The sequence below is a fragment of the Anguilla rostrata genome, chromosome 2 (genome assembly GCF_018555375.3).
Source record: "Anguilla rostrata isolate EN2019 chromosome 2, ASM1855537v3, whole genome shotgun sequence".
NCBI lineage: Eukaryota > Metazoa > Chordata > Actinopteri > Anguilliformes > Anguillidae > Anguilla > Anguilla rostrata.
Window position 1 is genome coordinate 28799716 of NC_057934.1, and position 23962 is coordinate 28823677.

Sequence of the window (23962 nt, forward strand, 5' to 3'; positions counted from 1 at the left end):
TATTTACAGGGTACAGTGTTGAATTTGTGATTTTATGGGCTTCCCACCAAGCTGTCAGAGTGGTTAAATGGTGTTGGCTTTGAAGCAGCTGTGACGTTTGATGGTGAAGTTGAAGAATGGCAGGTGTGATATAGAGATCTCTCGGCATTGTGCCTGTTCATTTTCAATCCAGGGGTTGCTTTGTTCAATGGGGTGGATCCAGTTGATGATAAACTGCTGTTGGGTGGCAAGGAAATATTTACGAAAATGAGGTGCTTCAAGGCCTCCTTCATTCTTATGTTTCTGTAGAGTGGATAGTTTGATTCTTGGTTTCTTGTTTTTCCAGTAGAATTTTGTTATTATTGAATCTAATGAGTTGAATCAGGCAAGGGGTGGTTGGGTAGGGATCATTGAAAATAAGTAGTTTATTTTAAAATTATCATCTTGATTGTTGCTATTCTGCCGATGAGTGAAATTGGTAACTGAAATGTTATAAGTACTAATACGTACGTCTTTGTCATGTTCGTATATATCTTTGCTTGACTTCATGCTTCCTTCTCCTCTTCTGACCCACTTCCATGTCAACATGCTTTAGCCATGTTTGTGAATTGGCAAAATTTATAAAATCTTCCAAAAACTGAAGGAAAACAACAAATTATGCCTCAATGGGTGCTTGTATATGATTGCATAACATTATGGTTGACTGCAACGCTATGCTGAAGCAACCATTTATGCTGTTGTGCTTTGCTTTCAGTCATTGTTATAAACTTCCAATGAGTCATATCATACACTGTTGGAAAGTTTATACTGTCCTCTACTGGATAAAAGTTATCAATCAATCCAGAATGAACAGAAAAGAATTACAAATAAAAAGCAAGTGCGGTTTTGCGCATGGCTGATGTAAATGCCTATCCCCACTTTCTGCTTGCATGTTTATTTCTCAGATGGATTGTGCAAGACAATAAATATGACCAGTAAATCTTGAAAGGGATACCTGTAGATGTAAAAACTAATGGTAAGATCGTATTTTTATTCCATATTTAGTCTCATATAATGATATTAGAATGGCGTGGTATAATTGCATAAGAATTCTTCTTGTTTATTTTTCTATTCAGTGAACGGTATTGGCATACTTATTGGCTATTGTTGGACTTATTTTGTAGCTGTGACAGAATAAAAAAATTTTGGTGGTGAAAGAATATTTTTATGAACTCCCAGATAGATGCTATTGTCCAGTGTGTCATCTAAACATCTGAAAGGATATAAATATTTTGACAGATGTTTTCAAATAAATACACTAAGTTAGCTCTATTTACCTCTAATTTGTTCATGTTTTAGCCTAATATAGCCTGCCTGTGTCCTAGCCGGTTAGAAAACTATCACATTTCAACCTAATCTAGCCGGTCTTTCACCTAACATACACTGCATTATGTCATACCTACACATTTGGTTAACCGGCTAGATTTGGCTCATTGTGAAAGTGTTATTTCCAGCTAGGAACCAGGCCATATGAAAGTAATACCTGACTTAAATTATGGTTGAATTGAAATAGTTGTTTATGTCAAAACATGTCAACCTACATGTCCACCCCTTTAGACGTCTACATTCCACGTATATTCAGGCTTCTGCTTACTGGGCTACCTTCTTTAAAAGCACAAGCAAGTGACGGCATTAAATAACATCTTATTGCAAAGCTGTTTGTGGCAATTTAACTAAGTAGGTGTTTATAACTTAATTCCCTTATGTAATATTGACATCCTAATTATATCACAATGTTCACTGCATATATTTAGCAAAAGTCACGAACGGGGAGCCAAGTGCATTTCATGATGGCAGATTTATTGATGGCATTTCTACTGTTTACCTACTGTTTTTTAGTAGGCTACTAGCTACTGTTACTTCCAAACGCCATATTTGCAAACCATATTCTCAACCGACATACAAACTAGTACTTCTCATGTCTACAACACCCAGTTAAAAACACTTCTATTTTAAAACGTGTAGTCTACGTGAAAAAAGTACCTTTGCACACAAGTTCTTAAATTGTCTTTCAGACACTCGATATCATCAGAGAATATGGGAAGCATTCAGGTGCCATGTGTTTTATATATCGTTTTGTTAGCAACATCATCCTGGTTATCCATCATCATCAGTGCTTAGTTTGTACAATAGTCTGTGATTATGTCAGACTTAATCTGCATGCCCATTCTGTAGAAAAGTGAAAAACACAGTGCAAAAAGATATGATATCTGAAAAAAAAGCCATGTTTTCATCAAAAATGCCAAGTTACTCACACATACAAAGCACTATAAGTCATTAAGACAAATATCAAAATGATCTTAGGCCAAGTTGCAATAAATAAATACATATAAAAATGTGAAATACATATTGAATCTCACAAACCTATCCAGACATGTTTGCCCCAATAATGTACTACAGGCATGATATTCAAATTAAGTTTCACCAAATAAGTACAATAATATAATTTATTCTACAATGTAAAAGAATAAAATATCTTATTTCTGAATACAGTTTTCTAAACTAAACTATTTTATTCATGCATTTTATTCAAGATGTGCGTCTCATACACCCCAAGCACTGGATACAGGCAATTGTTCAAACATTATATTGCATTCCATTTATTTGGCAGACGCATTTATCCAAAGTGATGTACAATAAGTGCATAGAAACATATTGTGTAGTCAAAAAAATAACAAAAATATCTGTAAAACAGATGAAATTATTCAGCAACATTATTCCCACTATGATTGCCATTTGACACTTTGATATGATCACATTCTCTTCAGGTGGTACAATGAAAAAACACAGGGCCAGGTTACTTAAAATATTTAATTACCTGGCACAGCTACAGTTGCACGACTGTCCTTCAAATGATGTTAATGTTCAGGCGCTGTCCTCCCTGCTCTGCTCTACATACCTCGGCTACGAGGGGGAGCGTGGAGGGCGAAACAGGAGAACGAGAGTTGGCTGTATGCCACTTTGACATTTAAAAGAAAAAATAACGAATACAAAAGTATAGTTTTCTGCTTCTAGAAATAAGCAACTAAATACCAATAATTTTGGGCAGGGGGAAATCTATTTGGGCGGGCCACCCAAATAAATTAATTGTATGGGAAACATTGGGCAGTTCCTACTATAGGAACAAATATACAAATAAAATGCATTGATAGGCTGGGTCAGATGTAATCACTTTGGTCTATCATGGAAAGAAAGCATGCTTTTTCACCTTTAAGAGTATTAAATGCATGCATTAGGCCTATTAAAATAGTAAAACAGTGTTGGGCTACTGTGAGTCCTTGTCCATTTTTATTTCTTTAAAGTTTGTTTTGGTACTACGTGGAAATTGTGGAAAGGGGGGGGGGGTGGCAGTGAATTCCCCCCACCATGGTGCGAACGAGCACTGAAATTCTCTATCTAATTTCCTCCAAACTTTTCACCTTTGGGTGGCAGTGCATGCCAGTTTTTTTGCACAAATGCAGTGGCAGGGCTTAATTCGATTTTTTTAACTGTAGTTATATACATAGTTTTTACTATATACTAATGTTATGTATCAATTAAAGATAGCTTTACTTTTCCGGTCACATTATTTTCAGGTCCACCAGAATGCTAGCCAATTCCACTTTGCTTTTAATCCCCTTGGGGGACTTCAGCTGACACCACACAACACAACCTGTCACAACAAATTTGATCCGGAAAATAATAATAATAATAATAATAATAATAATAATAAGTGCGATTTTATCCATGGAAATAGCTATACAAAAAAGCAAAATAAATGATGTGGTCACGATTGCAGTCATAGACGTCAGAAGGAAGTGTTACTGACAAAAAAAAAAAAGTTGGTTCTCTTTGCAGTGGTTTGGGCTGGAAACTAGCTGTAAGAGCAGAACACGCACACCGAAGTGAAGCACAACTCTTCCTACTAACAGTGGCTATATCAAAGGTGCAATTGAGGTAAGGGTAGTCGGAGTTCTTTTTTCATCTTTTATCACAAACAATAGAACTACTGTAAGAAATTGTGGTGATGCTTAAAGTTACAATCTCGAAGATTTCCGTTTCGTTCTCTTTGGCGGTACCAATGGCGAGAAGCGGTAATTGCAGGTGTGTTTTTGGACCTCACTTCCCATAGATCCAACCGGATCCAACCAGTGTCACCTGTGTGACGTCAGTCAGTTGGCACCTGGGCCACGCCAACTATAACACTTACTGAATAAAAAACGGTTGTTATAAAAGTAAATGTTATGTACATACTCATTCATTGTCTAACATTAGGCTAACTTAAGCTGTCTTTACACTGCCGAGCCGGGTTAAAATGCTGTAGCAGACCTGGGGTAAAATTAGAGATGATCAATTTCCACAAACGTTATTTATCCACCTTCTGCCCGGTATGAAAATCTTTACACTGCAGAAAAGAATTTGCGGGATTCGCTGTGGCTTGTGCAATTAGCATCTCGTGCGCAATAAACAGTCTCTTTCGTGAATGATTGTTGTGATATTTTTGAAACAACTGCCTTGCAAAATGTTACCCCTGGTGTTTCTGGTTTTGCTAGCTAAACTGTTCGAGAATAAAGCTGAGCTGGGTGTTAAATTAGCAATCAGAACAAGAAGAATGAAACAAAAACAAAGGAGATTTCATCAAAAAAGGGCATCGAGGCTGAAGGAACATATGAGGAAGCGTAATAAAATAATAACATCCATAATGCCGTATTCTTTTATTTAGTTTTGACCGACTTGACATCTTTACACAGAAATCAGACCCGGCTCTGCTCCACCTATTATTATTAATTACATTTATATAGCACTTTTCCAAATGCTCAAAGTGCTTTACAGTGAAGGGGAACTCACCTCACCCACCACCAATGTGTATTACATTACATTACATTACAGGCATTTGGCAGACGCTCTTATCCAGAGCGACGTACAACAAAGTGTATAACCATAACCAGGAACAAGTATGACGAAACCCCTAGAGAGAAGTACCGGTCCAAGTACAGGGAACAACCGCATAGTTCAACTTGGACCCTGATGGTTAAACTGATTAACACTAACAACGAGAACGGCAACAACGCAATCTATGGAAAAATAAAAATAAATAAAAATACAATTAGTCGTTAAGACAGCCGCATCAACTAAGTCACCTATGAATCAGCTGCCTAGTTACAACCCTAAGTTTAGTCATTTACAGGGGGGAAGGGAGGGATGGGGAGAGGTGCAGCCTGAAGAGGTGGGTCTTCAGTCATCGTTTGAAATGGGTCACAGTCTCAGCTGTTCTGACCTCCACAGGGAGGTCATTCCACCATCGTGGGGCCAGAACAGACAGGAGACGTGTTCTGGAAGTGTAGGTGCGAAGAGGGGGAGGTGCTAGGCGTCCTGAGGTAGCAGAACGGAGGGATCTGGCTGGCATGTAGGGTTTGAATATCTTGTGAAGGTATGCTGGGGCTGATCCCTTGACTGCCTGGTATGCTTGGACCAATGTTTTGAATTTGATGCGAGCTATAACAGGCAGCCAGTGGAGGGTAGTGAGCAGGGGAGTTACGTGGGAGTGTCTGGGGAGGTTGAAGACCAGACGAGCCGCAGCATTCTGAATGAGCTGCAGGGGTCTGGTGGCAGATGCCGGTAGTCCAGCCAGAAGAGAGTTGCAGTAGTCCAGGCGGGATAGAACCATTGCTTGGACCAGGAGCTGGGTTGAGTATGTGGTGAGAAAGGGGCGGATTCTGCGGATGTTGTATAGGAAAAATCTGCATGCCCGGGTTACTGCTGCAATGTTGTTGGAGAGGGACAGCCTGTTGTCCATCATCACTCCGAGATTCTTGGCGCAGGGTGATGATGTCACTACGGTGTCCCCTAAGGAAATGGAAAAGTCGAGGAGGGGAGAGGATAGAGCAGGTATAAAGATTAGCTCCGTCTTTCCCGGGTTGAGCTTCAGGTGGTGATTGTCCATCCAGCTCTGTATGTCCCTCAGGCAAGCGGAGATGCGGGCCGGGACCTGTGTGTCCGATGGGGAGAAGGAGAGAAAGAGTTGCGTGTCGTCGGCATAGGAATGATAGGACAAGCCATGGGCAGATATTACAGGGCCAAGGGATCTGGTGTACATGGAGAAGAGATGGGGACCAAGGACTGAGCCCTGGGGAACTCCGGTGGTGAGGGGACGGGGTGGTGATACCTTGTAGCACCCACCTGGGTGATGCACGGCAGCCATTTTGCGCCAGAACGCTCACCACACATTAGTGAAGGTGGAGAGGGAGAGAACATTTATTTAGCCAATTAAATCTGGGGATGATTTTTAGTGGCAAGTTTGCGAGTGCCAGATCTGGGATTTGGCCAGGACACCGGGGAACCCCCTACTCTTAGTGATAAGTGTCATGGGATCTTTAATGACCACAGAGAGTCAGGACCTCGGTTTAACGTCTCATCCGAAAGACGGCATCTCCTACAGCACAGTGTCCCTGTCACTGCACTGGGGCATTGGGGTTTTTTTATTTGTACCAGACGGAAGATTGCCCCCTGCTGGCCCACCAACACCACTTCCAGCAGCAACTCAGTATTCCCTGGTGGTCTCCCATTCAAGTACTAACCAAGCCCACACCTGCTTAGCTTCAGCCATTTGGCAGGAGCAGAGTGCATGGAGGTATACCCCGGCTTTATTCCGATCAATATATTGATGAACTTGATGGCAATGTAAATAACGGTAACGTTAAGGCCAGTTCAGATCAATGATTCGCAAGGAGACAAAACGGTTTTAGGATGTTGCAGAGAAAATTGCAGCGTTGTGAACTGGTTAGTTGCAGAGCATCTGAAGCTGTTGCCTGGGGTCTCAAAAGACCCACCTTGTCAAATCGCCAAGTGCAGTTTTAGAGCATTTACAATCAGACGTCTTGGAATTTTGCAAGTTGCATCCAGTCTCGTTGCGAATCATTGATCTGAACTGGTCTTTAGTTAGCTACACTGCAATGTTGTAACAAGGTAGCATTGCATTCGAGAGACGGTTTGCGAGGTCGGTACCGGTCGGTAGCGGTAGCTAGCGTTTTTTCTAATTGTTAGCTGACATTAGATTGTGTTAATTACATTAGCTAGCTGGCTAACGCAACATTACCTGATATGAGAGATGGATACTGTGCGCAACGTTGTCTAAACTAATGTTGCCTTTCTTGACATGGTCCGGTAGCTAGCGTTAGCTGTGCAAATAGCTATGTAATTTAGTAACGTTACATTGTCTTCAAATGTAATACGAAATCTACATCAACAAATAATATGACCTCTCATGTTACACAAGAACTTTTTATGGTTCCATAAACCCCCCCCCCCCTTTCTCTGTTATTGTAACGCTAGCAGACACCATAAAAAAAACAGTACGCCGCTCCCACACAAGTGAGTTGAAAAGCGAGCCTGTTGCGTTAGCTCCGCCTACCCTCTCTGTCGCCAGAGACACCCAGTTCTCTAATCATAAATTTTTATAATAATAATAATATTAATTAATATAATAATAGGCTCAATCACCATTGTGTTACCTAATTCGGCGATAGATAGTGACTTAACAGACATTTATTTTAATGAAAATCTTTGAGATTATTACTTTAACATTGAATTATTCCCACTACTGGCTATGCAACTCCACCTCCAGGCACCAACTCACCGGTCCTATTTCTCCATTTGAAGCGTCCAACCACACGCCTAGATTGAGGAGTAGTAGATGTAGAAGTATTGTTACATTAAGAAAATTCACTTATGTAAAAGAAATAGTCGCCCTCCAACAATTACTTAAAAACAAAAATGTTTTTGGTCAGAGAACTACTCAAGTGAGTGCATTCCTTATGTGTTAAATACACATTTTTATTTGGAATACGTTACCTACCAAATGAAATGTGTGGTATGTTCCATTAAAAACAATAGCGGAGTATGATAGTGTTCAAAGGGATTGCATGAATCTTTTTCTTTTGGGAAAAAAAACATCTTTACTATAGAAAATACTGAGAAAAGTACAAAACCCTCTACAGTCTACTTAATTAAATGTAATGATATTCTTATACCCACCTCTGGTCTCTCAGTAATAAAAACGGCGCAATATTTTATCTGATAATAATTTCTCAGTTAGAAATGGATTAAAGTCTGTAGTAGAACAGCATTTCAGCTAGTCATGTGCACAGCAGTATGGTTGTAGTTCACTTAAAAGCATATGATTGTCTTAACAATACATGCAAATACCCAGAGGTGGGGAGAAGTATACTACATCTCATAAAAAACACGTTTTCAACGTACAAAAATGCGAAGTTACTCACACATACAAGACATACACCGTCTATAACTCATTCATTCAGACTGCCAAAATCCAGGCCTGCCATTAAAAGTATTGATATCAAAATGACGCCAAGTTACGGTACTACAAACAATATAGGCTATCTTGCCTCACCGAAATTAAATAAGATGTATTCCAAGGCAATGCTACCCAATTCTTTCAAGTCACTTGGCCCTGTGTGTATAAGCGTGCAGTACATGGACAGGCCAAACATATGTGTGGATGGCTTTCTCACAGTCAAGATTGATTGAATAGGCGTCTATATGTCCAATTTGTATGGTATGTATGTATTTCGCTGCCCAGCCTTTCTGTTGCGTGAATGATTGTATGTTTCTTGGTATAAATGTCTGTTTGTAAATGTGAATGTAACATGCTGCGAGGGACATGTCCCCATGGGGATAAAGAAGTTCTCTATGTATGTATGTACAATATGTATTTTACATGCAGTATTTATTGTACGTAGCAAATATACAATCACTTGTAAATTTACTGAAATTCAGTTCAGAAGCAAGTATAAACATATGTTTTCTCTAGAAATATGCTTCCTGTAGTTACTCACCAGCAGTTTTCTACATGAATTTCAATGTGTTCCATGAGGCAATTCGAAATATTTGACACTTTGATCTGACACAAATTTTGCATGACATTGTAAAATGATAAGATTACAAAACACAGGGCCAAGTGACTTGAAAGAATTGAGGAAATATTGGGTAGCATTGCTTTGGAATACATCTTATTTAATTTCGGTGAGGCAAAATAGCCTATATTGTTTGTAGTACCGTAACTTGGCGTCATTTTGATATCAATACTTTTAATGGCAGGCCTGGATTTTGGCAGTCTGAATGAATGAGTTATAGACAGTGTATGTCTTGTATGTGTGAGTAACTTGGCATTTTTGTACGTTGAAAACGTGTTTTTTATGTGATATCATTTCTTTTTGCAAAGCGTTTCATTATGAGAGTGAGAAATGCGAAGTGACCCTGTAAGAAACGGTTGTGGATTATGGCTATCCTTGTGTGAACAGTCTGATGAGCGTGTACCGTTTAGCAGTTTTGGTTTGCTATATATGTAAAACAGTGGCTGTGACAAAGGGTGCGGTGGCGTAAGTGTAAACGCATCAGAAACGCAGGTGAAATATGGCCAGTGTATGTACTCACGGATTTGACGGCCAACCAAGAATCAGCAAGCCCGTAGAATTAGAGCTCCCTAGGTCACAACTTGTGTACCCTTCTGTCCTGCTCCGTTGTCTGTTATTTCGTGGAGATGCACTTTTAGTGTTTGTAAGGTTTATAAGGCATTTTGATAGGCTTATCTGCAGGTAGGAATCCTCTTCGCTGTTTTGCTAAGCTAGAACTGGAAAACTTGATAGTGGAGAATAGGAGCAGACGCATATGTCCCAGCAGGCTTTGCATATGAGAAAATAACAACAGTGTGAGAGAAATTAGGAGAAATTATGAAATTGTGTAGTTGAAACAATATGTTTTTAGCAGAATGGGCATGTAGGTGAAGGTTGACATGATCACAGACTATAGTGCTAAGTAGGCTAAATGAAGTGACCATGAGCGAGCTTAGTTTCCTTATCGAACGGTATATATAACAGTCTGTCTATAAAGCAGTAGTCGTTAAAGTGGAGGGTTAAGTAACGTGTGAAATCTATTGCACTGATGTGCTTTTCTCATGTTCAGTACTAGTAGTTATAATTATGAGTGAGTCATGATTTTAAATGTAATGCTTTAATGGGGAGTTGCAGAACGTACTTACGTAGTAGGCCTAATTGTTTGTATGTGGCTAGATAGAGAACAGGGCGAGGTAACAGGAATGTAGAAACGTGGCGTTTGCTGATAAGAAGGTTTTGTACGGTAGCCAAGTGAAGAAATATAGTTAGTAGAAATGGTACAGTGGTGAAATGGTGTAACTTTTTAATAAAAGGAATACATTTGCTGTCATGAAATGCATATGGGTGTTCGTGAGTGAGTTTTGGTAAAACAAATATAAAAGCGTAAGAAAATGTGTAAAAGAGGAAATTATCTGCCTGAGGGCGAGGCAGGATTCAATCCTTCAACCGGAGGTTTACCAGTCTGTGACTTTGTTAGTGCAGCACCATGACATAGCTATGCAATGCGTGAAATATCATTAGCAAACCTGTCCCTGGTTTTAAAGAAGAACACAGGCCAGTAAGCACAAAAGAGCTCCCGTTGAATGCATATGGCTTTGCAATATTGTAGCCGGTTAATAATTGAACGTGCAGACGGTACGTCATAATGCAGTGTATACGTTCGGTGAACAGCGGGTAGATATGGTGCAAAAGCAATAATTGAGAAGTAGTAGACAATTATTAGTGAGGGTGAAAGTGGGGCGACGTAGCTCAGGAGGTAAGACCGATCGTCTGGCAGTCGGAGGGTTGCCGGTTCAAACCCCGCCCTGGGCGTGTCGAAGTGTCCTTGAGCAAGACACCTAACCCCTAACTGCTCTGGCGAATGAGAGGCATCAATTGTAAAGCGCTTTGGATAAAAGCGCTATATAAATGCAGTCCATTTAAAAGCAGGTTAAAGAAACGTTTTCCTAGCTGGGTTTGAACCTAGGACCCCATGTTCCCAAGACTGTAACCTTGCCCACTAGGCCACAGGCAGACTAGCTGTTTAAACTGGAAATGTTTCAGAGTACAGAGGTATGGGTATTTTGCGTGTGTATGCAAGTTTTTGATTGAGTCGTGTAGGTGAAGATTTGGCTGGTGTCAGTAAAATGTCCAATGGGGAGACATGTTGTTAGTGGGATAGGCAGCAGGAAAAAGAAGAAGAAGAAGGAGAAGAAGGAGAAAACGTGAAATCCCATTAGTTTGGGGCTTTATTGTGTGGACATGTGAAGTTGTTTATGAATTCTGTCTGTTGAAATGGGGTGAGAATGTACAGAATTTAATGTTTTTAAGGGCTGAGTGTCTGTGGCTGTTGTGGTTATTTCTGTGGGGAACCCTGAAAAGTGCCAAACTCTCAGTGCTGTATAGGTATGGGGCATGCCCCCGCCAAGGCGTAACTTGGCGGGATGGCATACCTGCCATCCTAATTTACTTAAGTAGACTTTAGAGGGATTTGAACATTTCTCAGTATTTTCTATAGTAAAGATTTTCTATAGTACGTTTATTAAGAAAATTTTGATGGAAAACTGTTGCTTTTACTCCATTACTTTTCTCAATCCTGTCCAGTTAGGCTATATCATCTATCTCTCTCTAGTCCATACATTACATACCCTTCAGTTTGTGCTGTGGTGGATGCACCAATTTGCCTAGTAACACAGCAACTCTGACCTTTCCATAGAAATAAGGATATTGTATCTTATTTTGCTGGGTAATCTTGATCACCCTGGCTCTGGTATTTGAGTGTGTATATAATTTTTGGTTCTGTAACACTAAAACATATTGGCATATTGGCTTGTTGTTGTTGCTTTTAGAATTAGTCCATTAGCACAACTGCGACTCGCATTTTACATTTCTTCTACATATTTGCGTCTCCAGTCTACATATTTGCAACTCGCATTTTACATATTTGTAAACCAATACTACAGATTTTTGAATTAATTCTCCATATTTGCAACTTGCATTTTACTTATTTATTAATACATTCTACATATTTGTGAAACCATTTACATATTTGTGAAGCTCCATTTACATATTTGTGAACCCATTTACATATTTGTGAAACGGCTTACAGATTTGTGAAACACTTAGCCTACATATTTGTGAAACCGTTTGCATATTTTTGACTTTTGCAAGAAAAGTACCTTCATAAATAGCCCCATAATCAAACATGGTAGCCTCCATGAACTGGCTTCATTTGCTAGTGAGTAGTTCTCATCGGAATCCATGGAACCGGCAAGTGGAAGCTGTCTCCAGTTCTTGTATATCTTGATTAGATATAGTAGTGGCAGTTTCAGTGTTTTCAAAACTTTTTTTTAAAACTCATGTATTGTGAAATTAATTGAACATAATACCCCTTAGCTGTCCTGAATGATACAGAGACTAAATCGGTCAGTGTTAATGCTTTTATTTCACATCAGTCACAGCTTTTAATACAGCTGGAAATTAAACTTAGGGACGTGGGCATCAACAAATGTCATCTCTGCAGTATCTGCTATTAGGGAAGTCACGTTAACTAAAAGAGTTTTTCCGCAGTTTTAAAACAGTGGGGGAAAAAAGCCAAACATTGTCATTACAATATACCTTTCTGAAACAGCTGTTGCTACGTAGAAGAAGAAATCTAAACCAATGAAATGTATTCTTTATCTAGAAATGAGTTGATTGGGTAAAATTTGGAATAATGCCAAAGACGCACTAATAAGCAGTCTGCATTTCATTAGCAATAAAAATGCATGCAACATCTGAAAATGCTCAGATACTAGGACTGGAATTCATTTTTTCTAAGACGGACACCCAAAATCAAGAAAAATATCATGAAATCCTGGCCGGATGGCAACTCTATATTTGGGTCACAGATTTCAAGCTGTCATTGCATGCAAGGTGTATGACACAAAGTACTAAACATGACTGCTTTGATTGACATAACTTTAATGTTCAAAACATTATGGTACACTGCAGTGGGGGGCTATGTATAAAAAGCTGTTGTAATTTCTACGTGATGTAACCAAAATTTCAGTATTTTTGCTAGGTTATTGACATCACATTGAAATATATATCAGGGCTTTTGTAACATTTCTCACCTGAAAATAAATGGATTAAAACTGACAGGCTGCACTAGAATATCAGCAGCTTCACAGCTTCCAATGGCCAACTGAAGAACCCAGCTTCAACTCATGAACTTCACCTGCCACTACCTCATAGTAATGTGAAAATTCCGCACATATGAGTGGGCAAATATACAAAACGTATTTGCCCCACATGCACATGTGACGTTAGCAGTTTTTACAAAAAATGAATTAATTGATTTATTTTGGTGTATTGGTTGCACCTTGTAGTGTTCATTTGACAAAAAAATCAGATTTTCCAATCTCAAGTGATTTTTAAGTAATTAACAAGCTGCCAACTAGTATGTGACTTGTTTACTCAAGTAAATAAGTAAGCGCTTTAGTTGTTTACTTACAAGCAAATTAACCTTATTGATCTGCCCAAAGACTCAAATTAAAATATATAAAAATAAATTAAAAAAATGTATGGATCCGTATTGCTTGAGTTTTTATGTTATATTAAAGAAGAACTCTTTCAAGTCACAAGTAAGCTTTAATGATATTCAGTGTATTTAATTCCTTTTTACATTTTTACTACAGCAATACAAAAATAATGAATGTAAAAAATCTTCTGAATACCCTTGCAGTCTCATAATGGACCCGGTCCATGCCAGTGCCCCTAACTTCTGATTAATGTCCATAATGAACTTCAGTATTATTAAAAAGCAGCGACTGACATAATGTGCTTTAGGGGAGACAGCATGGTAATCTTCCCTCTTTCAAATCCACAGTGAACGTTGCCATGAGTGTTTCAGCATGATTAGGTATTTCATTCTGGGTGAAGGGGGAAGGAACACTTTGGAAAAAATTAATTCTACAAATTGTAGTACCATGTTGTGTGAATTTTATATGGGTAATATGAAACTGGGAAAACATTTTTGGAAGGAGTAAAAACCATGGACATAGTTGAGTGATTTACCTTTTATTTTTGTAATTTCTAGTATGCATAGTTTACTAGTTGACCCTGTTCTTTTTTCTGCCAGGCCCTCAACCATGACCCGAGACATAGTGCTCGGAGATGAACTTCCTGATTGGGTGGGAGCAAAGGAGTTCTATCAGAAATATGATCCAAAAGAAGTGATTGGCAGGTAAGACACCTGACAATATGACATTCTACAGGAAAGGAGAAAATTCTGTGCAGCAAGGGTCAATTTGGTGACACCTGTTATATTCTGATGGTTTTATTCTCTTCTATTGTAGCTCAAAGCTATTCTAAGGCTTATGGAATACAACTGTCCATCTCTTATGTCTTATGTCAAGGGGTACCTGTACTCATTTTTAACACTCTTTTCTGTTGGAAAGGGTTTGTGGTGCATGTGACATAGAAGGCTTTTGCACTTGTGGGATTACTGATTCATATTAGCCTTTAACCCCTTTGCGCAGATGACAAATCTGCCCAATCCTTGCCCATTTAGGGGGTACCTTATTTAAAGCTTTATAACTCCAGATGTGAGCATCACAGAGACTTGAAAAATGGCTTAAATGAAGCAAGACATTTGTACCATGTATAATACTAACTTATATTATTTCTAACAAAATTATCAATATAAACTAAATTCAAATGCAGTTGTCTAGGCAAAAAATCAAAAATCAATTTGCTTTTTTAGCTTGCAATGAAATATTGAGAGATTGCAGATATACAGCAGGTTAAAGTGAACATGACCGGGATCAAAAACTCCTTGACCCACAAGTTTATAAAATCTAAGGGTGGATATGCAGAACTGCTAAAGGTCTAAGAAGCAAAAAGTAAGCAGTGTACCCAGTGTCTCCAAATCTATCAAAAATGTCTAAATGATGCATTGCTGTAAATCACAACATTATCATGTATTTCACTACAAATCAACTGTTTTAACTGGAGAAACTCACTTTTGCATAATTTTCAAGTGGGAATTACAAGCTGTCCATCAGTACAGTGGTATAAAATATCTAGGGGTCCAGAAACGTATCCAAAATCTCTCCAAAATGAATTAAATGCTTTTTGTCCATTATAAAGCATATACATGTGGCCCTTATGAAGGCTTAAGGTGAAACATTGATATCAGATTAAAAACATAATGCAAAAACATTGTCACACGACGCAGTACATTACATTACATTACAGGCATTTGGCAGACGCTCTTATCCAGAGCGACGTACAACAAAGTGTATAACCATAACCAGGAACAAGTATGACGAAACCCCTAGAGAGAAGTACCGGTCCAAGTACAGGGAACAACCGCATAGTTCAACTTGGACCCTGGTTAAACTGATTAACACTAACAACGAGAACGGCAACAACGCAATCTATGGAAAAATAAAAATAAATTAAAATACAAGTCACCTATGAAACAGCTGCCTAGTTACAACCCTAAGTTTAGTCATTTACAGGGGGGAAGGGAGGGATGGGGAGAGGTGCAGCCTGAAGAGGTGGGTCTTCAGTCGTCGTTTGAAATGGGTCACAGTCTCAGCTGTTCTGACCTCCACAGGGAGGTGTACAGTACAGTACAGTACCTAAATGTGTAATCATTAACTCTCATATGTTTTTCTGTACTCTACAGTATGTGATGCTTTTTTGTTTGGGGATGGAACAACATTAAAACAATATTGAACTGTTCAACACGTTTTGGCAATGTTCCAGTTCAGGTCATATCCGGTACATACATTAAACACGAGCTACAAGCAAACCAATGAATGCTTACGTTACAGTTTGAAATAACCTAATTGTAAAATACAACTAACCTATTTAAGGACACTAGTTATAGTTCTTGGAGTAGGGGTTTCTTCCTTGCGCGGTTCTCTTAATGGTGGATGTAGACACTTTGGTACCTGATGCCTCCAACTTCTTCACCAGTTCCTTTGTTGTTGTCTTGGGGTTCAATTGAACCTTTCGGACCAAAGGTTAATTTGTGCCTCCTTCCTGAGCAAGGCGGTGTCTGTGTGGTCCCAGAATTTTTATATTTACATACAATTGTTTGTACAGGTGCTCATGGTACCTTCAGTTGTTTGGAGGAACCAAACTTGTGGAGGTCCACAGTTTTTTTTCTGAGGTCTTCCCTGAGTTGCTTGGATTTTCCCATGGTATCAAGGGCGAAAAGGCAGAAATTACTCTAAAAGTAGGCCCTTAAATGCAGCCACAGGTGCCAATTAACTCCCAATTAACTCCTAATTATGACAATTGGTCATTCAGTGGCTTCTAAAAAGTCATTATAATAATTTCCAAAATCTTACAGACTGTTTAAAGAGACTGTAAACTTGGTGTATGTAAACTTTTAACCCACTGGAATTCTGATATAGTGAATTAAAGCTGAAATAAATCAGTCTCTAATCGATTGTTTAAAAATTACCTTTGATGTGAACAAAGTAAATGCCTTAATTGACTTGCCAAAAGAAATGTACGGTTAAATGAAATGTGTCATAAGAAGGTAATACAGACACTAATAATAATTCATTTATATAGAGCTTTTCAGAACATGGCCTTCCAGGTCCTTTCCAAAACAATAGAAAAGAAATTGGTTCGCACTTGAATTTGTTTTCTTCAATGCAGAATCATGCACAAACGTTTCGGCATGTTTACATCTTCTGCACACTGAAGAAGGCAACATGCCGAAATGTTTGTGCATGATTCTGCATTGAAGAAAACAAATAAATAAATAAATAAATAATGACATTTTCTGAAGCTTTGTAGCCATTTTTTGTGTGAGAACCAATTTCTTTTCAATTGACGATATTTCACTGGTTTCAACTCGCCAAACAAATTAAAACGGGTGAGCGCGGTGATTTCTCTTCCTATAAACTGATTTTTTTCCAAAATGATAAAAATAGTGTAAAATCGCCAAAATAAATTTACTAAAAAAATTTGACCAACGAAACATAGATAGCATGTGTTAGAAGGTTAGGAACTATATACTTAGGAGATTTACTGTTGCATATGTAGTGGCCTGAGTGTAATCTGGAAAAACTCCAGTGTGCTATGCTATGGCAGTGTATCTAAAAGAAGAAAGGGGTTATACACAACCATGAGAGTGATTCTGAACACACAGAATGGCAACATGGCACAGAATAGCAAACCCGAGCGTTTGCGTGCAGTGCTAAGGTAATAGCAGTCAGCTTTGCTCACATAACAGCTCTATGATCCTGATTTACTCTTTTCAGACATCTTTAACAAAAGCTTTTCCTTGTCTTGCCATTTCAGTTTAATTAATAACAAGAGCACTTGTTACATCTTGATTGTATTAATTCTCTACCTTTCTAGAGGTGTGAGCAGTGTGGTACGCAGATGTATACACAAGCAAACAGGGCAGGAATTGGCAGTGAAGATAATTGAGATCACAGCAGAGAAGATGACTGCTCAACAACTGGAGGAAGTGAAGAGCTCCACACTAAAGGAGATCCACATCCTCAAAGTTGTGAGTGGACATCCCTCCATCAGTAAGTCAAACCTACTTTTCATGTGAGTTGCTTTGTCTGGTTGGGGAAAGTATTTGGTTCTTTCAGTTCTGTGGAGAGTCAAAATACACTTGCCTGCTTTTTCATTGATAGAGGTTGACTTAGCAAAACTGTGGCAGGCAAATGGAAAACAAATCTGAAGAACAGCACACATTTAACAAAATATACTTTGTGATTATTTAGATCTTTTTCAGCTGATTTGTTTTTATAAAATAACTAAACACAGGAACCCTTAAAAAATTTGAAAAAAAAAAGATAATGTTTATATGCCAACTTTTATGATTGGTCTAGTTAGGCTTTGGGTGAGAAGATATTAAACAATGCAGTAGAAACAATTGTAAAGTTGAAGGAGAAAGTGAAAAAAGGATAATTACAGTGCCCTTTAATTCCTGGTGACCTCGCATTTTGATCAATTAAAATATGACCACCAGATATAAAATGTTTGTTAAAAAGATTGACAGTATTGTCCTTGTTATTTATTGCCTGAGTGTCCAACATAATTTTCTGAGAAAGAGAAGAGGAGGCATTTCTAGTTGCTAATGATTCTATGGTCTTCCAGAATTTGGCAGAATTAATTGGACTATTGGTAAGAGTAGTAATATAAAAAAGTCTGACATGGTGAACTGAGACTCATCAGTTAAATATTAACAGCAAGAAACAAAACCTGGGTCAATTAGGCTGCATATTTAGTATTTTAATGACTTTTAAATACTTATTTAGAAATTATTTGAAATTCAGTATTTACAGATACTGAGTATTAAAATTACAAAATGTATTTGAAAAACATTTAAGGAACATTTGTATGTATTTGCAACTACTTTCAAGTATGTCTTTAAAAAACATTTAAAATACAAATTTTCACATACAAAGTATTTGATTTAGTGGAATTATTTGAAAATACTTTCACAACATAAGGCCAGTGGTGCAACATGTGCAATAGTACCAAGCTGTTGAAAGAATTGAAAAGCACTGGATATGCGTATGTTGGAAAAAAAAGCTGAGCATTTTCTGTAATTAAAGGACAGTATTTTGATGAGAACACGTCAAGTGACTGCTGACGGCCCCAGTCCAATTGTACCGATTTCCATTGTTAATTGCTAGTGAATATGCATGGCTGAATTCTATTTTTATCAGTGTCTAACCTCATAAAATGTAAAAGATGGAACTGTACATGTGGCTGTTGAACACTCTGACCGCAGAAAAAAATAGGAAATACAGTAAAAGGCCACTAACTTTAAAAAGATTGCATGGGTACAAATAAACTGGCAAGTAGCTTATCAAGAAGTCTGAGTATGCCATACCCCCATGCAACAACATTTACGGGCATTTGGGCTACTGTCTGTTAGAGGCGGCACATGGGTTGTTTAAAATCGCCAGCTTAGGCTACCCTTGCCAGTAATCCAAATTCAACGCCTAGCTCCTAGTAGTTCCTCTGTAGTGTCCTCAGTATTATAACTCACTGACATCACATCGAGGGCCGTTCACAAAGATTTTACAAAGACCTCTGGGATACCCCCTTCAGTATGAAGACTACATTGTTGTTGTCTGTAATTTCTGTTGTCTATTACAGAAATATTAAAAAATATTTTACAATTGTATTTGTATTTTAATTTATTTTTAAAAGGCTCTAAATACTATTTGAAAAAAGTATTTGGTTTCCCAGGAAAGTATTTATTTAAAGGAATGTATTTTTTAAATACTATTTGGGAAAGTATTTGATGTTCCATGAAAATAATTTAAATTAAAGCCGCAAGCGGCATTGGGAGGGGTCCAAGCATTGGCACCATCGCGCCCCCTATGGAGCGATTTTAAAATGGCTTTGTCCTCATGATCATATACCTTCACCCAACATATCTACTGAATATCATGATGATTGTATAAAAAAATTGATGACTTATGGCCAATTTTGTGCTAAGAGACGCTGTTGGATGACAGTTGCGTCGCCATGGATGTGTCCTGGCCGCTTCCCGTAAAGGCCTTTACTATGTCGTAACACTTAGATGGCCCAGCGTGTATGTACAGCTGCAGCTCTTCCATGCCGCAACTAAAAAAAGTGTCACACTAGTGTTGTCATGGTACCAAAATTTTCACTTTGATCCTGATACCAGGTTTAGTATCACGATACTTGATACTGAAGCAATACTGATTCAATAATCGGTACCTAACGATACTGAAATTACCTTAATAGATCAGAAAAGTAATGTCCACAAGGGTTGACCTCATTTTCAAATTTAAGGTTTATGAAAAACCAGGTTTATTAACAACCTTTAAGTTGAAGCCTGTTCAACATATTAATTAGCATAGGCCTATAGTGTTACAACACTAAACAATAGAAAAATATATTAAATATATTTCAAAAATTTAACAATTGTAAACTAAATAATCTTTAAACAGGTCTTTCACTTTTAAATCTAAAAACAGCATATTTTAATAACAATACAGCATCTATCTATAATAAAATATTTACAAATTAGAACACCTATTGCTACTGAAGTCAACTGAGTGGAAGCTTGCGCTGTATCAGCGAAGTGAATGCACAAGCGCAGGTCACCTCACTTGGCAACCTTAGTTGCTACTGCCATCTAGCGAAGATTCTGACAAATTACACTTTTCATCCTCTCAATCAGTATCAGGGAGGCAAATTTCCCTGGCTTTTACATTTGACTCAAAACTACCGAACGTTGGAATATTCTAATACCGAACCATTTCTTTTTCTTTCTTTTTTTTTTCTTTTTTTTTTAACAAGATAAACCCGACATTTGCCCTAAAATATGCCAATACAGCAGTGAAAACGCTGCTCATTGAATAACGAAATAAACGAAACAAAGTTTTATTATACCATGTCATTCCACAGTCAATATCTGGGACTAAACATTGAATAAATATACAATCTTACCACTAGTTTTACGTGTAGAGATGTCCCTTTTGAGGCTGAGTGGTCATATATTGTCTTGGACAATCCATTTGTGAAATATACGCGCATTTGTGATACCTGGGTAGGCTACCTTCAAAAATAGCTGTGCGTAATACCACACCTGTTGCTTACGGCGTTGTCACCCTTTTTAGTACAATTTGGTTTGATTGACAATTCATTTATTCAGTAGGTGAGAGTATAAGCTTTCTAACGATGTATAACATGTCTGATTTTGCTTTTGGAATAGCGTTTTATAGGTCAGTGTAACCGATATTTTTCTTATCTGCCAATGTCTAAATAAATATTACGGTAGGCTACTCGTATTTATTACAACAGGTCCTGGTATTTGAGTTAAATTCTTTGCATTTCACTCATTGCGAATGGCATTAAAAATACATTTTCAAGATTCGATAAGTGGATTTGAAACAAATTCGGAATCTGTTCCAATTCAAAACCGGCTCTCAATACCTGACCCTAGTTTACAAGTACTTTGGTGACGTTTACTATTGTTGGGCAAAGAAAATTCCCTCCAGGTGTTCCACTTTTAATAACCAGGCACGACAAGGTGTATCATACAAGAAATAGAGTTATTTCTGCAGAAAGAGTCCGGCACCTACACACAACAGTGTGGATAAGGCCGAACTTTTATAAGCAAAAAGTGTTTTAACGATAAAGCATAAAATAAGATTTGACAGAGGGAACTGATTGGCTGTGTCCATTCATATAACAAAGTAAACGATTGGCTATGTGTAGTCTAACATGAAATACTATGTAAGCATCCAGTGGCCGCTTAGTCTAAACAGGCTTTTAAATCAGAAATAATTGTTTAGTCTTTGATCCACCAGTTGCTTTCAGAGTCATGGGCAGCATGGCGTCATAGCCGGTTCCTCCTTATCAGGATGGCAGAGGGAGAATGAGGTGAAAGGCCAAGTTTCCCAGTTCAGGATGGCTGAGGGAGAATGAGGTGAAAGACCAAGCTTCCCAATTTGGGTTTCTAGAAAGGCATAAAAAGACAGAGAAAAGAAACATACACACATGCATAGACACACTTATAGGCTATGGGCTTATAGAATATATTTCCAACTAGTTGTTGTCCTTGGGAGGTTCATGGCCTGGAGACAGAGGGGCCCTGCTGCAAGACTTAGGAATTTAGAGTGACACTTAGTGTGGTACCGTAGTTATAGTTATGCTAGAGGAAACTCTCCTCCCTTCACTATCTTTTGTGATTTGGGGAAAATTAGTGAGATTACAGTACTTATCCTGTATGAATGGCCTAACGAATCACTGATGATGCAAAAAATGACTGCACAACTCCTGATAAAATTAAATCTGTTTGAATAGAACTTTTGGCACTCTTTAGTCTTTAGGCACGCTTTAGTCTATCTTGCTAATGTAGCACAAAGTAGGTAGCTTTCATGCTTTGTTAGCTAGCCAATGGAATGCAGCTTGCTCACTATTTTCAAAGCCATGGTGCTGTATTCCAAATAACAATTTGTCTCAGTAGTTTATCTCAGTAGCCATACCATATTTCAAATATAGACCTACATGACCAGAACCATCTGATGAGCAATATAGAACAGGAATATTGTGTACTACAATATTTATATTGCTGCCTTAGGTCAGTCACTGTCTGCTGTTAATTAATCTCTTTTTTCTCTTTATTCAAGTAACCCTCATTGATTCATATGAGTCAGCAACATTCATATTTCTGGTGTTTGATCTGTAAGTACAGTTATACATCTAACTCCACTGTCATGCATTTAATATGTCATGCTTAATATATTAGCAAATGTTAGTAAAATACTTTTCATTACTTATGAATTATATGGTACTGTGATGTAGTGATGTTACTTTCTCATACTTTCTGCCTTTTCAGCATGAGAAGAGGAGAACTATTTGACTACTTAACAGAGAAGGTCACTCTTAGTGAAAAGGAAGCAAGGTCAGTGTCTTCTGTATCTTTCTTTGCCAACCACTGCCCCGTAAATCATTTCATCCAGATTAAATGTTAAATTTCATGCAAATCAGATTGTGTATGAAAATATTTTGGTACCAATTATGCATATGTTTTGAAATATTGCTGTATCCTGAAGATGCAGTTTTTCTATTTATGGAATTGCTAATTTATAATGATCCTAAGGTTTGGATCAAATCCCTGACACTTCTGTGAAGACTTGCTGGGGAAAGTTTTCACAGATGAGCTATCTATAGCCTCTTCTTTAATTTCTCTGAGCAGTTGGGCACCAGCAGTTACCTATACCAGTTGCGGTCTTTGAGTGCCGAAACTGCAGTGTGGTGGCTGACTTGCATTTCCAAGGATATACAGTGCCCTCCAAAATTATGGGAATGGTTGAAAGTTATTTTTGCGATATTCTAAAGGTATTTGGATTTGAGATGAAAATAGCAATATTTTATGCTGAATAATAATTTTATATGGTTTATTGAGAAAAAAATTCAACTAACTACTGAAAATGTCTCAGTAGCATCTCTATAACTTTACCCTCATTAAGAATGCCTATCAATAGTAACAAGAGGAACAAAGTTCCTTCCTTGGGATTGCATTCTAAAACATGTTCAGCACACCAACTGTCACAACAATGTCCCTAACTAGTCAGCTTTCTGTGCTCAAAGGTTTCAGTTTACCACATTGCTCTCCTGTAATTTGCATATCTTTGCATGATAGGTTCAACATATTTGTAACAAACTCAGATTTCAGGGAAGTATGGAGAAGCTCTCCATCTAGAGGGGAAGAATATGAAAAGGGCTCTCTGGTGACAAGTTCCACACAAAAATAAATCTATATAGTGAGATGGTTAACTCCTCCTTCCAAGAGGAGCTAACCATTAAAAAAGCCTGTTTTTGAGTGGAGGTAGTCTTTAGGCTAAGAGAAAGGGCGGGGTTAACTTTGTTGCTATGGATGACCTCATGTTTCATGAATGAGCTTACTTACTATGCCCATAGTCATTGGTTGATGGGGAGATGAGTCTGTGTTTCTGAATTCATCATAGAAATACTGTAGCGGGTACAAATCTTGTCACCGTATTTTAAAAAAAAATTCAGGCTGTGTTGCTAATTTATCCTCTTCATGCACATGCAGGATCTGGCCAATCCGTGCCCATTTAGTGGGTACCCTATTTAAAGCTTTATAACTCCACATGTGAGCATCACAGAGACTTGAAAAATGGCCTAAATTAAGTAAGACATTATTGTACCATTATAATAGATCCCATAAATACAACAGGTTAAACTATACATGTCCTGGATCAAAAACTCCTTGACCCCAAGTGTGTAAAATCTAAGGGTGGATGTGTAGAACTACTAAAGATCTATGAAGCAAAAAGTAAGCAGTGTATCCAGTGTCTCTGAATCTTCCAAAATGTCTAAATTATGCATTGCTGTAAATCACAATATATTCATGTATTTCATTACAAATCAACTATTTTCACTCAAGGGACTGTTGCATCATTTTCATGTGGGAATTACAAGCTTTTTGTCATTACAGTGGTCTAAAATATCTAGGTGTCCAGAAACATTATCCAAAATCTCTCCAAAAATGAATATAATCCTTTTTGTCCATTATAAGGCATATACATGTG

At 37.9% G+C, this 23962-nt stretch overlaps 1 protein-coding gene across 3 annotated transcripts in view; it reads left to right on the forward strand.

The window, feature by feature from the left end:
• The window catches only part of phkg2 (phosphorylase kinase, gamma 2 (testis)), a 59469-nt gene that overhangs the window by 10762 nt on the left and 24745 nt on the right, over positions 1–23962 (forward strand). For all 3 annotated transcript variants that reach the window (XM_064321454.1, XM_064321456.1, XM_064321455.1), the window contains exons 2-5: positions 14011–14115; positions 17259–17434; positions 22034–22088; positions 22243–22308. In XM_064321454.1, coding sequence (XP_064177524.1) covers positions 14021–14115; positions 17259–17434; positions 22034–22088; positions 22243–22308 — 392 coding nt within the window. In that variant the 5' untranslated portion in view covers positions 14011–14020. The remainder of the gene's footprint in view (positions 1–14010; positions 14116–17258; positions 17435–22033; positions 22089–22242; positions 22309–23962) is intronic.